This window comes from Phocoena phocoena, chromosome 19 (assembly GCF_963924675.1).
Source record: "Phocoena phocoena chromosome 19, mPhoPho1.1, whole genome shotgun sequence".
Classification (NCBI taxonomy): Eukaryota; Metazoa; Chordata; class Mammalia; order Artiodactyla; family Phocoenidae; genus Phocoena; species Phocoena phocoena.
Genome location: NC_089237.1, coordinates 13522817 through 13542679, shown reverse-complemented (window position 1 = coordinate 13542679; position 19863 = coordinate 13522817). Strand labels below are relative to the sequence as shown.

At 42.2% G+C, this 19863-nt stretch overlaps 1 protein-coding gene across 2 annotated transcripts in view; it reads right to left on the bottom strand.

The window, feature by feature from the left end:
* Positions 1 to 19863, bottom strand: part of PITPNC1 (phosphatidylinositol transfer protein cytoplasmic 1) — a 254225-nt gene that overhangs the window by 3396 nt on the left and 230966 nt on the right. Inside the window, exons 7-9 of one of the 2 annotated variants that reach the window (XM_065896907.1) lie at positions 13542 to 13697; positions 10443 to 10506; positions 1287 to 1405 (exon numbers count right to left, since the gene is read on the bottom strand). In XM_065896907.1, coding sequence (XP_065752979.1) covers positions 1287 to 1405; positions 10443 to 10506; positions 13542 to 13697 — 339 coding nt within the window. The remainder of the gene's footprint in view (positions 1 to 1286; positions 1406 to 10442; positions 10507 to 13541; positions 13698 to 19863) is intronic. The other variant, XM_065896906.1, reaches the window with a different exon arrangement.

The following is a 19863-nucleotide window of genomic DNA, read 5'->3' as shown; positions in this document are numbered from 1 at the left end:
ATCTTCCCCTTTTCTCTGGCTTCCTTTGTCTTGTGGTGCTTATATATAGTGAGTGGCTTTCAGAGAGCAGCTGAGAAGGAACAGGTGTCTAACATTCCTAAAGAAAAGGTAATTGAAAGTGATAGAAATTCAAGGACAGTTTCCTTAATGAGCACTTCTAACTTTAGAACAGGGAGAGAGGAAAGGGGAAGTCCTATAGGAACTGGTCGGTGCCTACAGAGGAACACCTCCTGATCCAAAGAGCTTTCTGCAAATCCAATCACTGCATCCAAAATGGGGAGGAAGGCCATTTCAACCTCAAGGGCAGTCACATGCATCCAATAGCAGCGCACAGGTCTTACAGGGCACATTCCAAAGACATGATCTCAAAAGTTCACTAGAAATTTCCAGAGTGCAACCAAAGGTCTTTGCATATCTAAAGCATTTACAACAATAGCCATCTGTCAATTTTCTGTAACTACACTGCCAATTTCTTAAATATCTAACGTGTATTATTGTGGGGCTAACAGACATGTGGGCTCAAGCTGGCACCCAAAGAGATCACAGCTCTGGCTAAAGGTACATTTAAATGACTTGGCGATTACATTTTTCTTTGTTATCTGTCACTCCTCTTCATTAGCACGAATGATTGAGATAGAACTATATTTAAGATGCTGGCATACACTGTACGGTCAGCTCTCAATCACCAATGTGCCATTAAATAACCTCAGGTTCTCTGATGCTTAAGTCCTGGGCTAGATCTAGCTCACCACACCTTCACTGCTCAGCCAGTATGTATGCATAGATGGCAGCCCCATCTGGACATGAACCTAAGTAAAAAGGAAGTGATTGGGTCAGATAGCCATAAAGAGCCCTAGAAAGCATTTCAAAGCAAATGTAAAGAAACCTAAAATACTAGATGAGCCCAAATGAATGACTTAAATGAATGAGTGTTAACTATGTCTTTAAAAGTTTCTGGCATTGATGGTCTAGCTTTCTTAGGACGTCCGTTTTTACCCCTCTGTTCTTTTGTGGTGCAGGCCACACAATGTTTCCACTCTACATGCTCTTGGTTTTATGACCGAAATAACCCCCGAGTCAAGCGGCGTTAAAGAATGGAAATGTCTGGAAGCAAGAGGTAACACTGTCCAGTTAAGACCCAGCTCAGGTTCTTCACCAACAGCCTCTGGGCGACGACGCTTTTTTTGTGGAAGTTTGAGAATTGATGCATTTGAAGTCTTTTCAAAGATCGGTTTATGTGTATGTTTGGTAAAGGGTGGGCAACATGTTTTAAAAATTCTACATACACTTGTTTGGGCCTGGCTCTCTATGTCATCCACAGTGGAGGAATGCTGATTGCAAACTTTTATGTTGGTTTGTTCATGCATGTTTTTCTCGTATTCCCGAACATCATCCATTGTCATATCTGAAAGAAGGTCAAGATGTTGGCAACTTCTGTTATTAAATCCAAACTTTCAATGGGGGAGACTTCAGGGGAAGATGGCAGCTTAGCAGAAGCCAGAGAGGAGTAAAAAGCAGGGAACTCACTAACTTTATGAAGAGTCAATCATAAAGTTAGGCAAACCAGCCAAAGGGGGAGTGAATACAAGGAAGTTAAGTCAAAATAGTCTTAGAACTGAAAAGAGTGGAAATTATTTAGGGGTGATTCTTGTAAAATGAGCTAGGTGGGTAGAAAGTATTAGCTCGTGGATAGGGCTGTAGCCTGAGATCTCCTAAAAACATGGTTAGAAGATCCCTTTAAGGGACAGGGTCAGGTCTGTGTGGTCTAATACTTACCTTCCATATACCTTTCAAAATAGATTTGGAGATTCTTTACAACAATGCATTCAACAGAAAGAACACTTTCATTGCTATTGTAAGAGACATGACATAGAGGGCAGAGAAATGATGCTCACTGCTACCAGTGAGATTTGGTGCAATGCTCACACAGAGAGGTATTTTTGCACAGAATACATGGTGTCAGAGAGTACAGGTCTGCACTGAACTTCAAGTCTAGCATAACAGCACAAAGATGGGTGGCACTACTTCCACCCACACTGATCTCTAAATAAAATGGCACATGACATTATGATGTTTGGCCTGAGTCTTCACTTTTTCAGTATTTCAGAATGATAATTTCTTAATCCAGTGGTTCTCAACAGGGGACAGTTTTGTGACATTTTTGGTTGTGCTACTGGCATGTAGTGGGTAGAGGCCAGGGATGCTGTGGCACATCCTACAGTGCGCAGTCCTCCCCGCCTCCCCAGCAAAGAATGATTTGGTCCAAAATGTCAGTGGTGCCAAGGTTGAGAAGCCTTGTCTAAATCCAACTGATAAAAAACTTCAACAAAGAACCTGTTATCTTCAATAGGTGAAACATAAAAATAACAATGAGTCTCACATTAAATACTTCTGTTGCTTTATCCTCCACTCCCCACTCTACTCCTTGGTTATTTTACATTTTATTTGCAATTTCCCCAGATGGGCATTCTTCTGAGACTCTCACGGCAGAATTTAACTTCATGACTCTTTACAATGAATGGTACATGCACAACAATTGGTTAATCAAGCTACTGCCTTGGTCACTAGTTAGCTTGGTGGGGATGTAGAGCGGGTTATGTGCAGCTGGAATTTTTCCTTAAGTCGCTTCTGCATGATGTGGTCTGGTGTCTTTTTATATCAATCCATGTGTGTCATGTGAGAGTCTCTTCAATTCTAAAGGGTAGACTTGCCAGAAGTTTATGAATTAATTCAGTGTAGTCTTGCGGCCAAGATGGAGGGCAGCTCTAAATCCACACCCGGGCTATTTTATTTAGCTGATGGTCCCCCTCCACACCCCGAAACTGTTAATCAAAAATGCTGTCCATAAGCAATGTAAGTATCAAGAAAGCTAAGCAACAGTCTGGCCAAGCAAAGAGCATGCTTTTCTTTTAGAAAATCAAGGTAAATGGAAAGCAGTAAAGAGATGCTGCCTTGTGATTACAACAAATGCGTCTTAGTTAACAATAATAACATCCTTTCAATACAATCACTTTAATTTCAATGGCTGGTTATCAAAATTCTTAAACACAAATACACCTGGAATGAATACTTAGGTCATTTTAAGTTAAAAGTTTTAAAGAAATTTCTTCATACGTATGTTCATTAGACAATTTCCCCCCTCGCTGGCATGCCAGTAATTTTGAAAACAAAAACAAAGGCGGTTTCATTTCTTTGTTCTAGTGAATCTCAAAGGAAATCATTCTTTATTTTTAATTAGCTCAATGTTACGAGAGGGGCTTAAACTGTGTGACTATGGGCTTTCAAAGATATCTCAATTTTTATGGATGGGAAGAAAGATTTAATAACAAAGATACTCATTATTATCTTGTTCATAATAGTGAAAAATTGAAAACAACTCAGGGGCCTGATGGTATTATGCAGCGGTTAAAAATGATGCAGAAGGATATTTAACACTATAGAGAAATGTCCTTGGTATATTGTTAAATAAAAAATTGGAGGTAAAAGAAATCATTTTTTTTTACCAGAAAAGCATTATATACACTTAAAAAAGACTTTTGAAAGGGTACACTTCAAAATGTTAAAAGAGTGATTGTTTCGAGGAGTTGGAATTATAGGTAATTTTCATTTTCTCCTTTTTGTTTATCTATATTTTCTAAGTTTTCTATATCAAATATGTATTACTTCTGTAAGAAAGAAAAAGAACATTATTTTAAAATCGATTATTTGAGGTCATTAGAAGATGGATACCATCAATTTACAAATAGGTAAGATATACTTTTCTAGAATTTTTGCCTATTCTAGAAACATGATTCCTTTTTTCTTGAAATGAAGAGTTAAGAAACCAAGTTGCAGAAAATTTCATCTAAAAGAAAAAAAAAATCTCTCAATTAGACCACATAAGAATGAACATTTCTAGGGAGTTCCCTTGTGGCCTAGTGGTTAGGATTCAGTGCTTTCACTGCCGTGGCCTGGGTTCAATCCCTGGTCAGGAAACAGATCCTGCAAGCCGAGCAGCATGGCCAAAAAACAAAAACAAAAAAACCTGAAGAACATTTCTAGTAGTTCTCTAAAAGCTGATGATAATTTGGTCCCAGCCAATGCTGAAGGAAAATATTGGGCTGGCCTAAAAGTTCATTTGGGTTTTTCCATAAGATGTTATGGAAAAACCCAAATGAACTTTTAGGCCAACCCAGTACTTTTGTCTAAATCCTGAACTATCCCCGCATACCATACACGCTTATGGAAATGATGTCAACATTTTCAATTTTCCTCAATAATTTATGGAAAGCCTAATTAAGTGAAAATGTTCCTATTCAGGTTATCTGGTAGAATGCATTATGTCTTGCTTCAGCAAAGTATATTACCTCAAAATCTACACATGAATCAATTTTTTAGTAAATTCAATTATACACACACAATGACAGATTACACTTTTGGAGATGATTCATCTTCATTACTGATTGATTTTCAATGATCAGAGTGACTTCTCACAGTTTAGGTTCAGATCTCTTTGCTCCCAGCAAACAAATGCTTATGTGTATCAGAGAAACTCAAAGGAATCGTATGTCAATTATTTTGCAAATAAACTGATCAATAATCACCCCTTACTTTATAGATTTGAAAGGTCATAATTTACTTTTCTTAAGTAAAGTTTCTTAAATGAAGTGTTCTTAAATAACACTGGCCTAACTCCCTGATTTAAGAGACTATTGGAACTAGTACCAAATTTCTTCTGATAAGGAAGGCATGTCCTAGTATCTTCGACGCTTGGCTATCCGAGTGTGACTGATAATCTGGGGGTATAAATGCCCTCTTCTTTGCAAGATTTTCTGTCTTTGCCCTCTTGCAAGACCATTTCTGTCCTCCTCTTTCTCGCCCTCCTTCAGGTAAGGAGAGTAAGCAGACCCCAGACTTCTGCCCCAGCATGTAGAGGTCACACTGAATTGGCCTGGGTAGAACCCTTTTCTCTACCACCAGCTCAGCTTCGTCAAAGAAGCTCTGGATTCAGGGGATTCGTTAATTGAGAAGCTTCTTCAATTTCTTAAACCATGTACTAAGCAAAATATACCTCTGTATGAGTCTTGGTCTGCTTCAACTATTTTCTGCTTTGTTATAAAATGCGGATTTCACTTATTATTTACTCATTGAATCACTCAAGTAATGCATGAATTATTTTCCATAGAAATAATTCAAGTAGCACTGGATTACATAGAGAAAACAGAGTAATTCCTTTTTTTTTTTTTTTTTTTTAAGAGTAATTCCTTTTAACTTCCCTTATCAATCCTGTTCCTTCTGGAGATAACTGCCAGATTTTTTCCTATGAATTCACGTGTATGTTACTATCACATACAGTCTCGCTTAATTTCACATTTATGGAATCATACTATAGTATACTATACGATACATATTATTCTGGCTGAATTTTCCACTAATGGGAAAAACATATTTCCATACCAGTATGTAGAGAACTACCTTATTCTTTTTAACTGTTACACACAATATTCATAGTATGAGTCTACCATAGTTTACTTGACCATATTTCTGCTAATGGACATTTACATGGAGACTAGATTTTAGCTCTTATAAACAACACTACACTGAACAGCTTCGTATTTATATTCACGAACATGTGTATTCCTCAAGAATAAATATCTAGAAGTGGAATTACTGGGTCACAGGTTATTTGTACTTATCACTATCACTTTTTTTTTACAGAAACTGTTAGTGTGTTCTCCCACCTATCCAAAACTGGATTATTATCGCTCTTTAAAACTTTGGCTAGCAGATGGGCAAATGTCATATCTTCTTGTTGTTCTCTTTACGTTTCTTGTGATTAGTAGTGAGGTTATTGGTCATTTGCATTTCTTCTTCTATGGTTTACCTATTTATGTTCTTAACCTTTTTTTTATTGAGTTGTTGGATTTTTGATTTATATACTGTAGATAATAGTCCTCTGTTGGCTACATATGTTGCAGATAGCTTCTGTTAGTCTTTCAACTTTGTTTCTGGTGGCAATTTTCTTTCAATCATTTTATTAAAGAAGGCAGGTTTATTTCACTGGAAGTGGAGGCAAGACTGTATATTTGAAAAGCCTTCAGGATAGAAGTCATTTGAACGTACAGAGAAACTGCAAGTGACATGGAGCAAAATGTCTGCAAGCAGGGATTCTCCTTCATTGGATTGCACAGCTGCGGCCGTGACAATTTTAATAAAGCATCATATCCCCTAATTCAGTGACCTGTCCAATGGCACATTATATTTTATTTCCTTCTACAAATGTTTTCTATTTCCAGGCTCCTCAGCCTACTGAAGTAATTTTTTTTTTTTTTTCTAAGTCAAAATGGAAGTCTTAAACAAGTGGTTGGTCAGAGGAAGCTCCAGCAACCATGAATTAGGTTTGATACACCTTTGACTCCAGCAGAATGGTGGCCATGCTTTGGGAAGTGCTTTTTTTCCTTTTTTTAAAACTCTTTAAAATGGTTATAAATTCAATAGATGCTTGTTATAAATAGTTTACTTTTTTGTAGTGAAAGTAGCCAATCCTTAAGGCTTGGTGCATACCCTTTCCATGTAATTCAGACCACTAAGATCTAGAATTGTAGTCTATAGTTGTGATTTTTTCCCCACAGTTCTTAATTTGGGGAGGTGGAGGAGGGCGCATCACAGATCCCTTTGAAAATGTGATGGAGAGCAATGGGTTCTCTCCCCGGAAAAATGAAGGTAAGCACACTCACATAAAATGTCGCATAAGGGCCACAGCACTCAAGTTCATGTTTCAGGAAACCTGAGGCCATTGGAAAATGCTGGCTTGGTGAACTCAGTCAGCTAATGCCAGTCCCTAAGCTGGCTTCTTTCTCCACCTTGAGCTTGCTTCTCTCATTGTTAGGCTGCTCTAAGGACTCCAGAATGATTTCTATGTCACTTTCATGAGGGAGTTTCATCTATACTAGCCAGAGCTACCGCCTCTACTTTTTTAGAAGGGTCAGGATTCACGAGGTTCCACTCAATCACAACCTCCCTTGGGAAACCCTCTGTGCTCCTCTCTCAAAATACTGTCAGATTTGTGAAGCAACGCCATGCTTTGGTGAAGCAGGGCTGCCTATTTTTATCCCTCCGCTTTCACCCCACCTTCGGAAACGTGCAGTTGTTTCTTCTGATTAGTGTTGCAGTCACGCAGGAGACACCCAAGGCTCATGGATAAAGACCAAGCAAGGCTTTGAAACACAAACTCAATTCCTCCAGCAGTGGAAATGGTTATATTTTACAATGTACAAGAGCAGAATCAAATCTGTTTTGGGAAATAGTTATGTGACAGTCAAATGCTGAAATTCAGAAAAGATACAAAATTAATCCTTGGGCAAGAAATGATCACCATCATCTACAGTGTCTTTTTTTTTTTTTTTTTTTTTTACTCTTAATTAAGCACTGGAGGTGGTGAGTCTAATCAGGGAGAAAGAGATCATCCAGGGCTGCCAGTGCATAAGGGTGTCCAGTTTGGGCACTGTAGGGACACACAGCCCAGGAGGTCAATGGAGCTAAAATTCAGCCCTAAGCTGACAGCACCTGCTGAAACTGCCCAGAAGGGGCGCCTTTTTCCTAATGCTTACAAGGCATCAGAGTTTAGCAGTTGGCCCTGAAGACATCTACCACTCTCTAGTATAATTAAACTTGGATTGAATTAATTAAACTGTTCCTTCAATCTAATCTGATTTAAAGTCATTCTTAAAATTTTAGTGAGCATCGGATTCATCTGGAGGGCTTGTTAAAACACAGATTGCTGGGCTGTACCCCTTGAGTATCTGATTCAGCAGGTTGGGGTGGGGTCTGAGAATCTGAACTTGTAACAAGTACCCCAAGGACGCTGATGTGGCAGGCCCACTTGCAGAATAAGTGCCATAAGCTATAGGAAAGGATTTCTTTACTTTGAACCTTTTCCATGTTTACTATGAGAGCCTTACTGAGCCTGTAGAGACCAAAGAAAAATAAGCAACTTCAGGTACCCAAAACTGAAGGTCTGTTCTGGTGGGCGGTGACACAGCCATTTACCTGAAAGGCCCGCAGTCTGCAGCATTACCTTGAATAAGGGTCATTTATTTGACTGAGTGTCTGCATCTGTGTAATGAAGGAGCTACTGTTTTCCTGGCAAGCAGCTCAGCTGGGGGCAATGATGCCAGTAATTTAAATGAAATTGATGGGGTGGGTCTCAGACCCCTTGCTGAGTGAAAAGGCTGCTTGTTTGGGTTGGGGCTAGGATTGTGTATATAATGGGTAGATGCCTTCTCTGGGGAGTACAAGGTGCCCTGACCATCTATATCTGCTAAACCACACGTTTTTTTCCTGCACTCAGATACAGAAAGGGCTTTTTGTCAGTAGACTCTCTGAGTTAATTCCTGTCTCCACCTCACCCATCTTAAGTAGATGTTCTCATCTTAAAGGTCTTCCTTTGATGCATTATTCTAACTTTGGGCCCCTGTAATAGTCTGAGTTTTGTTTTGTTTTGTTTTGGACTAAAAGTCTTTTAAGTCTCTTCGTTGCTTCAGGCTCAGGTGAGATGGAAAAGAATCGGCCCCCATCCTCTGCACTCCAGCCATTCCCTTACTAGACTCCCGCCCACATTTTCTTTTTCTATATCTTGCCTCTGCTCAAATTCTCTTTTCTGATCAACAGGCTTGCAGTGTTTTGTCCTCTTAATCAGGGCACGGCTACCCTTTTTTTTTTTGCGGTACGTGGGCCTCTCCCGTTGCAGAGCACAGGCTCCGGGCACACAGACTCAGCGGCCATGGCTCACGGGCCCAGCCGCTCCACGGCATCCTCCCGGACCGGGACACGAACCCGTGTCCCCTGCATCAGCAGGTGGACTCTCAACCCCTGCGCCACCAGGGAAGCCCACGGCTACCCTTTTTGATGCTGCCTTTTCCGAAAAGTCCTCTAAGGCATCCTGGCACTCAAGAGAAATCTACTGAAGTGCCCTGTCTCGTGGTCTTCAGTGTGGCAGAGTTTTGGCCCTTCAGGCCTCCGTTCACTTGCCAAACTTCTCACCAGTTTTGAGCCTCTTATTTGAACAACCTTTTGAAATTCCCTTAGTGTCAGTGGCAAGGATGCCAGGAGCGTGGAGGAGTGCAAGTTGGGGGAGACCAGCAGTTCTTAACGTTTGGGGTGTCTGTACTCCCCTTAAGAATCTGAGAAAAGTTCTCCAGAAAAAAAACAACCAGAAAGATTTGTTTAATGATCTGGGGAAGTAATCACAGGAGACTCTCCCTCCCTCTGTCTCTCAATAGACAACCACAGATATGTGTTCAGGAGGCGTGACAATATGGCTGCCTGTGAGCAGCGTCCTCGGGGTATGTGATAAGAGAAAGCAAATGATGACCTTTCCAAAGAGTCTCTTCCAGAGGTCTGCATTTGAGCAAACCCAGGAAGATGCAAAGATGCATTTGCTTTTCAGAAGACGTGGATCTGGGAAAATTGTGCAAAAAAAAAAAAAAAAAAAGCACTCCCATAGCCTACAGAACCCCGTCTTTTGAAATGTGGTCAGAAACAGCTAACAACATTAATAACAATCACTGTCTTTGCCCATTCAGTCCAATGTAACTTTTCACTTCAAATTTGATACCTTCTGCTAAGAGGAGGGAAGGGATTGGTGGAACAATGACAGAAAGGCACCAAAATGCAATCTACATTACACTGAGAACAAATTCAATGTGACTTAGGAAAAGGCCAAGGAGAAGGGCATTTCATTAGGCAATCAGATATGACCCAAGTCACATTTGTTTCTTTTTATAGTTTGTTTCTTTTTATAGTCAAGGACACTAGCCTCCGATGACTGATTCTGGGAATGTCAAGGATTCATGTGGACAAAATGATAGCACTGGGGATATGGGAAGGGTCCTCCATCCATCATGGGATGAAACAAACCTTGTTTCTTTCCATTTACTGAAAATATACAGAACTTAGTTTAATTCTTCCCAAAGCATTTTTTAAAAAGCCAGAACAATAGTCTCAGAAATAAGGGGGTACCAATGCCTTTGTCCTTGAATTCTTACAGAGTCCTTATGTTTTTGGTGAGGGAGTGTTTCCAATAGTCTCTAAATCCAAGGACTGCTTTCACTTGATATGATGCTTCACACGGCACTGATCTTGAAGTTTGGGATAAATTAGGATGGGTTTGAAGCCCATCCAACAGAGAATTATGGAGCCCTGCATTATCAAGTATGTAAGCATCAAACATACTGAGGTCCTACTTAGTCAATAATTAAGTGTTGTGGTTATTTTAGACCAAGCTTCTATCACTACATTCTTCTTCATTATGTCCCATGGACAGTGCTGTTTCCAATACAGGAAGCAATAGCCCTGCCTTTGTTGTTGTCTTTCTAGGTAGCAGTTGAAGCCAGATGGACTGGAAGCCCAAGCCAACATGTTATGAAGTTGTTCTACGAGTCATTTTGGGGAAGTTGACTTACCATACCACTCATCAACCCATGCAAAAGCCTGTCTATGTCCAATCAGAAGAATATCTCGGACCACCTAAAAAAGCAAAAGAAGGATGTTTGACAGAATACGAGGTTTGATTAAAACTATCTGGAAAAGGGATGGTTCCCAATTCTTGGAATCCTGGCAATTACAAATTTCTCCATCCCTCTGGCCATATGTGATGACAATTAGGGGCTGACATACTTACTCTCAGCCCTTTCCATGGTGTCCATACACTTGCTGTAAATTAATCTCTTTATCTTATTTGAAAGTTGGGCTGGAGGTTGTTCACACTAATGACGACGACTTGGCAGTCACACAGCAGTGACTGGAATGAATATCTAGGACTGATCACCTTAAGATTTTTCTCTTCATTTATCTTTACCTAAAACAGGTTCTACTTTTCTTTTGCGGAAGGGTGCGTCTCACTGGTGCCAGGAGGTCATAAATGTTGGAAATCAAGAACATCTGTCCGGGTAGCAAGTCATTTCTAAGCCAAAAGCACTTAAAACTCTCTCTTTTCTAATGAAGTATGCTAAATATTGCTTAATTAAAAAAAAAATAATTGAAGGTGTGGGATTCAAGAGAAGTAAATATCTTTCTAGGCTTGATTTTCATGTAATAAAAGCGGGGGGGGGGGGGGGGGAGAAGTTTAGTCAACTATTCTTGAAAGAGATGAAATAAGAGACCTGAACCAGAGTAGAATGTAATGGGAATAATGAACTTAACTGGAGACAAAAGGAATGAAATTGTTTCTTATGGTGACATATAAAGGCCATGGAAGACTAAGAAAAATCATTCTAGAGGGTTTGTGTGTTATATACCATTTATGTGCCTTTATTTCATGGTATTCTTTTTCTATCTTCTGTAAATATGCCTTTTTACATTTCTTAGATACTCAAAGCTCTCCCTCCAACATTCCTTTCTTCCTGCCAAACAAATCTAGCAATTGTCAAAAACCTCTTGCAGAAGGTTCAAGCATGTTTCAATAAATGAAGGATTTTAATTCAGTGAATTTGCAGGAACAAGGGAAGCTTTCATAATGAAGTGTTTATTACTCCAGGCCTCTGGATATCTAGTGAGGCTTTTGTAATTCGGAAGGAGGAAACATGTAATGAAAATAAGAAACAACGTGAAGCCACACACACTTGAGTGCTGAGTGTGTCAAATTCATGGAAATCAAAAGAACTGCATTGAGGCATCAGTAAATACACCCTATTGCATTAAGCACAACACAGCTGTCTACTGGAAACAAGAATTCAATAATGTGCTAATGGCTCGCTTTCCAACATTTTTCCCCCTTAACTGTGAATAGATTCTTCAAACACAAAGGTGTTCAGAGAAAGGCATCCCTGGCACTTAAAACCCATGCAAATGCTAGCCTCAGATACTCATTAGTGGCTCATGTGCCACAGCAGGTGTGTTTTGGGGGTGTTGATAAAACTTCATTATATTTGGAAATGGGCAATGGGAATGCCTACTACTAGAGCGTAATTCTTGCAAGTATTTTAAAGAAATGGATTCTCAAAACTAGAAAAGAAACGCAGTGAGCCCTGTGGCAATCTAAATATGCTTTGTGAGAAGAGGAGATAATAAAACATACTATGGTAGTGGCCCTGATAAGAGGAGATCATTTGGGGTTTACAAAAAAAGGTGGGATGTTGTAGGAAGTCAAGAATATATAGCTGGAGCTCGACCCAGAGCTGAGGCTGGAAAATATTTACTCTGAGAGCCCGGACTGTCTTCCTGCTTAATACCTGGGACACAGCAGGGAAACAAGAGGTTCCAGAACCTGATTTCTGTGTGTGCCACTTGGCTCCCACCCCGGGCTGGGCAGAATGGATTCTGGAGCTCAGCAGATCAGTACACTTCTCTGCTTCAAATTTGCTCCAGGGTCTGCTATTATCAGGAGCCCAAGTTCAATCTCTTTCTTGGACCCAAATTCAAGATTTACACATTTTATTGTCAACTGCCCCCCCCACAAGATCAGTAGATAAATCCATCTAAGTAACAAAAAGCTCAGTGCATTCAGGTTAAATTCCAGTGCCCCCAAAAGAATTTCAGAAAGCTATTCTTCATCAGTTTTTTTTTTCTTTTTTTGCGGTACGCGGGCCTCTCACTGTTGTGGCCTCTCCCGTTGCGGGGCACAGGCTCCGGACGCGCAGGCTCAGCGGCCATGGCTCACGGGCCCAGCCACTCCGCGGCATGTGGGATCCTCCCGGACCGGGGCACGAACCCGTGTCCCCTGCATCGGCAGGCGGACTCTCAACCACTGCGCCACCAGTGGTTTATCAGTTTATCAGTTTTTAAGTGGAAAAATAAACAGATATCCAGCCTATCTGGAATGTAGAGACAACTCGGATAGTATTTATTTTCATGAAAATAGGAGTTACAAAGGGCAATGCTCAACACTGTATTTCCCATTAATTTCCATAGGGATAAGAGTCATGTTAGAAGCCCCTAACAAACTTAAATCATCACCCCAAATGGGTTCCTGCTACAACATTAACATGTTTAGTCAAAGTAGGCATACAATTGAAATCTGTGTTTTGAGGTTGTTAATAATTCTTTGGTAGCAGAATTATTAAAAGGGCAGAAATGCTGAGGTACACCATCTAATGGGACCACTGGGATTTCCTGTTCTGTCTCTTGGGGCAACTTCTACCTCAGGTGTCTACATTTGTAGGATCTTTTGAGTGAGATCTATCCTTGGGGGGACTCTGCACATACAGATAAACCCTGTGCTTCTGTCTGAACCTGAGTACCCAAGGACCAAGTACAAGTACCTCTCTCTGGAACTAGATTAGCCTGATGCCAAAGAGAGAAGTATATTTTGAAAGCCCAACTTCCTGAACATACTCACCCAATAGACATGGAGGTCACAGAATGAGAGATAAAGTGTAAGATATCTATTAGTGGAAGAAAATTAAACAGTAGACAAAATGCATTTTCATGAAAACAGGGTTTTCTAGATGCAGGTACCTCGTGTTGGCTCAGCGCTTATACATCTGTTGGGCATTGGGCACTCCAGCTCACAACAAAGACAATTACTTTGTCCATAGCCCAGGAACTGCTGTCCATTTACTTACCTTGTGTACAAATTGTTCCACTCTGGTCTGAAGCCCCCAGACCTCGAACTTCACGGTCACCAGCTTGTAGGAACACATGATGGGCTGATGACTATCTCTCCAGCCTTCCCTTAACTGGCCCCGTCCTGTCTTCTCTGACTTGAAGTGTTTAGGATCCTGGAGAAAAAAAAAAAAAAATCAAAGAAATGATAACTTAAAAGTTCAACCATCTTTTTACACGAAATAAGTGAATAAGGGAAGCCAAGCGAAAGAAACCAGTCACCCAAAGACACAGTGTCTAATTCCATGTATGTAAAATATCCAGAATAGGCAAATGTATGGAAAACGTAGATTAGTGGCCTAAGGCCGGGGGAGGGAGATAGTATGGGGATCACTGCTATGGGAACGAAGTTATTTCCGAGGTGATGAAAATTCTCTAAAATTAGATTTAAGGTGATGGCTCACAATTCTGTAAATATGCTAAAAACCATTGAGCTGAACACTTTAAATGGATGAACTTTATGGTATGTAAATTAGATGCCAATAAAGCTATGAAAATACATAAATGAAATATAAAAAATGCTATCTACTACCTCAGTAGGGTTTTTCAGGGTGTGCACTGGCTCTGGATTTGCTGATATTCTTTTTTTTTTTGGCCATATCACGCTGCTTGCGGGATCCTACTTTCCCGACCAGGGATTGAACCTGTGCCCTCGGCAGTGAAATTGTGGAGTCCTAACCACTGGACCGCCAGGGAGTTCCCTGCTGATATTCTTGCATAAAGTAATACTATAATAATCATTATCCTGGGGCTTCCCTGGTGGCGCAGTGGTTGAGAATCCGCCTGCCGATGCAGGGGACACGGGTTCGAGCCCTAGTCCGGGAAGATCCCACGTGCCGTGGAGCAACTAAGCCCGTGCGCCACAACTACTGAGCCTGCGCTCTAGAGCCCGCGAGCCACAACTACTGAGCCCGCATGCCACAACTACTGAAGCCCACGTGCCTAGAGCCCATGCTCCGCAACAAGAGAAGCCACTACAATGAGAAGCCCGCTCACTGCAATGAAGAGTAGCCCCACTCGCCGCAACTAGAGAAAGCCCACGCGCAGCAACAAAGATCCAATGCAGCCAAAAAAAAAAAAAATCATTATCTTAACTGTGTTTACTGAATGCACCCTGTGGGCAGGCACAGAACCAGGTATTACATTATGCTTCCCCTCAACCAGATTTCTTTGCCCTGGGGGTTGTGGGAGGGCACCAGGTGCATGTGTGGTCTGAAAGGTATGGCCTGTGTGTGATTGCAGGGCACTTCCCTCCACTCAGAGAATGGACTCAACTCTACTTGGATGATCTCTGTTCCCTGACTTTCCTCCAGGGTCCTTCCTTACTTGTATCAGTGGCAGGAAGATGGTGGGTCTGGGGGTAGACAGGGACCAGAGTGGGACACATATATAATTAATGGAATACAGAATTGACAAAAGGGATTCTGGAAGGGAGTAAGGAAAGAAGGATGAATAATAACTACCCCAAGGAAATAAGTAATTCTGGGGAGGGAGGGACTTGAGTGTGGGCAGCATTTTTGAATCTTTAGTACCAACTTTGCCAAGCTATATTTTTATCACCTGGACCAACCCAGAAACTGCTACTGAAATTATGTGCATAGGCCTAGAAAGATTATGATAATAACATGATATATGAAAAAGGCATAAGCACAGAGTTTGGCCCATAGCAAGTGCCCAACTGATGTTGGCCATTATTGTACTTCCCAAGACAGTCAGTGAAGCCTCTGATCCTCAGCCCTACAGTCCAGGGTAGAGATAGCAATGCCTTTCCAAAGCACCCTGGAATTGCTGGTAAAAGATGTGATGTTTAAGACCATGGGACTAATTCCTGCCTGACCTGTATTCCTACACCACAAAATGTGCAATGGTTAAGAATCCACCTGCCAATGCAGGGGACACAGGTTTGAGCCCTGGTCCAGGAAGACCCCACATGCTGCGGAGCAACTAGGCCTGTGCGCCACAACTACTGAGGCTGCGCTCTTGAGTCTACAAGCCACAACTACCGAAGCCCGCGTGGCACAACTACTGAAGCCTGCACACCTAGAGCCTGTGCTCCACAATGAGAGAAGCCACCGCAATGAGAAGCCCGCGCACTGCAGCAAAGAGTAGCCCCCGCTCGCCACAACTAGAGAAAGCCCACGCGCAGCAACGAAGACCAAACAGAGCCAAAAAAATTAAAAAAAAGAACAAAGAGAGAAGGCCAGTAAATGAAGAGATATATCACCAGGGAGACTATGGGAGATAACCTCCAAAGATGGCCCCCATCAATTCCCTCCCTCGCTATGCCTGTAAGAGGTGGAGGCTACTTCCCCTCCCCATGAATCTAGACTGCTCTGTGACTTGCTTTGACCAAAAGAATGTGGCAGAAGAGACACTGTGTCAGTTCAGGTCTTTAAGAGAAGCTGGAAACGGGAAGTCTGCCACAATGTAAAAAATCTCAATGTAAAAAATCTAGCTTGATCACCCTGAGACCACCATGCTGTGAGGAAGCCCAAGCCTGCCATGTGGAGGGCCATGTGGAGAGATGCTCGCTCATTCCAGCTGAGAAGCCAGTACATGAGCAAAAGAGCCGTCTTTGATATTTCATTCCAAGCATATACCACGAGGAACAGAAGATCCTGCCCAGCTAAGCCCAATCGAGATGGCAGAATTGTGAGAACTAATACATTGTTGTTTTAAGCCACTAAATTCTTGGATGAATTGTTACTCAGCAAGAGATAACAAAACAGGAGCATCAAATGGATTCCAAAACAGATGCAATAACTGGATCTCCAAAGATGAAGAGAAGGAATGCTGCTCTCTTTTTTCCCAGAGCTCACCGAAAGTTCATACAATTAGCTACACCCTTGAAAACTATACACAAGGAAATGTACGGCTGCCAAGCAGTTCCTGAAACAGGGGAAGCTGGTTTCTTTTCCCACCTGCCCTTTGACTTTCCCGCAAGAGGCAAGTGACGAGGATGATTATCAGCACACAGACAACTATCTTGAGGCTCAAAAGACACGACCTCCAGGCTGTGGCCGACCAGAACACACACAGGCAAACCCTCATGAACCTGAGTGGAGCTTATCCTACTCTGGTTAGCAACTGGGTAAATAAAGGACAGTTGCAGTGCCAGCGAGCGGTTGAAAGCAAGAGGGCAAAGTTCCTGGCAACCCAGACATTTAAGAGACAAAGGACCCAGTCAACAAAGGAAGTGTGGCCGTGGCCTGAGCTGCTTTCACTTGTCTCAGGTCCTGTGCACTGGGCCTGAGAGAAGCCTGAAGATGGAGGCCCCTGGGTCAGCTGGCTGCACCCCACGCTCCCCTCCCCAACGTGAGTCCCCGATTCATGGACTAGCCTCGGCTTGTTCCTTCAGCCAGCCACTGTGGATCTTGACATGATACCTATCCTAGAATCTTCGTGTAGATTCCACACATCTCAAGAATAACGTTAAGACTCTGTAATATTAAACGTGGAACACCGGCGGATTGCATTTCCAAAGCAATTAAGAGTTGTGGGGCCTCACAGCAAACTTCACTTCTGAATAAGACCTGAAAAGTACTGCCTGCAAAGTGAAAACTACGCAGACACTTAAATTCACATGTGGCTCCCGATCGAACCACAAAATTATAAAATGATATCAGGCATTCGTGAAACAGAGCTTTGGGAAAAGGCTAGATGGGTATGAGAAGTGTGCTGTATTTTCAAGATGCGGAATGGGATTTTTAAACTGGAAGTGGTAATTTGACTTCATACCCTCGGTTTTATGGATAAGGATACTGAGGCCTGAGAAGATGAAATGTTTTGTCCCCAAACCACGGGCACTTGGTAACAGAGCTGGGACAAGAATCCCCGCCTCCCCTAATTCTAGCCCAATGTTCTTTCCAGTACATTTACTTTGAATATTAAACAGCGAAAGGGTGTTTTTGTTATAGCCAGATGCCAAAGAAGCAATTAACAATTGGGCTTTTTATGGCAACAGTGTGTTGATTTTTTGCGAGTCTGGTGTCATATCCACAGCTGCTGATTTCATCTAGTAAACCTCATACATGGCCTATAATTAGGGATTCACTTTCAGAGAGCTGGAGGGAAGTACGGGAGAGGGATTTACCAAAGGACTCCTTTAATCAAAACTCAAGATCAGAAACGAACATCCAGCTGAATACCTTTGAATGACAATGAGCAAAATAAATAGATAAACTAATACAATTTAAGAAATCAAACCACTGGGTCTGATCTGAAGTATTCTGGTCACTGCAAACTTTCTGCCTTTTCCCCTCCCCCTCTATTTCTCCTCCCCACCTTCCCCCCAAATACTCATTCTTCTGGAAATTATTATCTTCGACTCTCATTCTCTCACTTGAGTTTGTGAACATAAATATCTAAATTGCCCCATTCATACAGCAGTCGATCTTTCTTACAACTTTTATTTTTTAATTTTCTAGTTTGTATTTCTTTCTATAGCTGCTATAGTATTTTTTCATTTTTAATAAATTTATTTATTTATTTTTGGCTGTGTTGGGTCTTTGTTGCTGTGCACGGGCTTTCTCTAGTTGCGGCGAGCGGGGGCTACTCTTTGTTGCGGTGCACAGTCTTCTCATTGCAGTGGTTTCTCTTGCTGCAGAGCATGGGCTCTAGGCGCGCGGGCTTCAGTAGTTGTGGCACACAGGCTCAGTAGCCGCGGCTCGAGGGCTCTAGAGCGCAGGCTTCGGTAGTTGTGGCACACGGGCTTAGCTGCTCCGCAGCACGTGGGATCTTCCCGGACCAGGGCTCGAACCCGTGTGCCCTGCGTTGGCAGGCGGATTCTTAACCACTGCGCCACCAGGGAAGCCCTGGCCTAATTTAAAAGGACATAAAATTTGACTTTAGTGTGACTGAGAGATTATGCATCTCCAAACTCTTGCTGGATCCCAACCCGGTGCAATCAGAAAACACAGTGAAAGTTCTCTGTAGTGGGTTGGTGACCCCCCCACACCAAAAGATATGTCCAAGTCCTCATCCCTAGTACCTATGAATGAGATCTTCTTTGGGAAAAAAGGTCTTTGCAGATGTAATGAAACTAAGGCTCCGGAGACGAGCTCATCCTAGATTAAGAGGGTGGGCCCTAAATCCAATAACAAGTGTCCTGATAAGGGACAGAAAAGAAGACACAGAAAGGAGGCCATGTGAAGTTGGAGGCAGAGGTTGGAGATATGCAGCTACAAACCACAGAACTCCTGGAGCTGCCAGAAGCCAGAAGAGGCAAGAAAGGATTCTTCCCTAGAGCCTCACCGTCACTAAGAACTTCTGTCCTCCAGAACTGTGAAAGAAACCTCTGGGGGTGAGGAGTATGGTTAAATCCCCAATGCTTCTGATCAAATCAGTCTTGGGTGGGGTCTGTGCCTCCAGGATTTCAAAAGCTCCCCAGGTGATCCAAACATACAGCCAAGGTTTAACCACTACCATAAGGTGCAAATGTCATCTCTGTGCTCCACACGCGGAGCCTGAAGCTCAGAGGTGATTGCTGACTTACCCACAGTTCTCCAGGCCTCAGGCTCAGGTCAACCTGACTCCCAGACCTGGGCTCCCTGCTCCTAGACCACGTGGATTCTCATCTGAAGTTCTGGCACAATCTGTCAGAGGGGGCTTCAGTCTCCTCATCTGCAGGATGGTGTTAATACTAATTCCCTTGTGGGACTGTTGCAAGGCTTAAATTGGATAATGTCGGTGAAGTCCCCAGCCCAACACCCAATAGGTGATGCATGATATACAGGAGATATCCCAGGGCTTTAAGAAGCACCTGATACTGAAACATCCTTAAGAGATTTCAATTTCCTCAAATCTCACTTAGCTCCTCAGAAGAAAGGCAGCAGGAATATCTTAAGCGCTGTAGGATTATTTTTACTTTATTGTTATCCTGTGGTTGAGTGTATAGAAAAATAAGTGCCAAAAAATATGGCTGCCCACCATAATGCTGGAGTTCTTGTGTCAGTGAGAGGCAGGGTGGGCATTTCCATTTTCTGGAGGCTGCTACCTGTCAGTGTCCATTAAATATGGTGGTGGAAGAAATCCCAAGAAAAGGGTTTTTGCTTATTGGACTCTCATGACTAGGTTCTGGGCCAAGGACAAATGATAGTCTTCAATCTTAGAATCAATTCCTTTCCCTCTTTCTCTTATGTTTCAGGAACACTGTTCCAAGTTGACAAAGCAGAGAGCAAAGCAGATTGCCCTACTGTAGGCTGCTCCCTTAAAGGAAGGAATTTTACTGATTTCACCAAGGTTCTGGAACCACATAGGGGCACACAAAGGAGCTGGTCCATC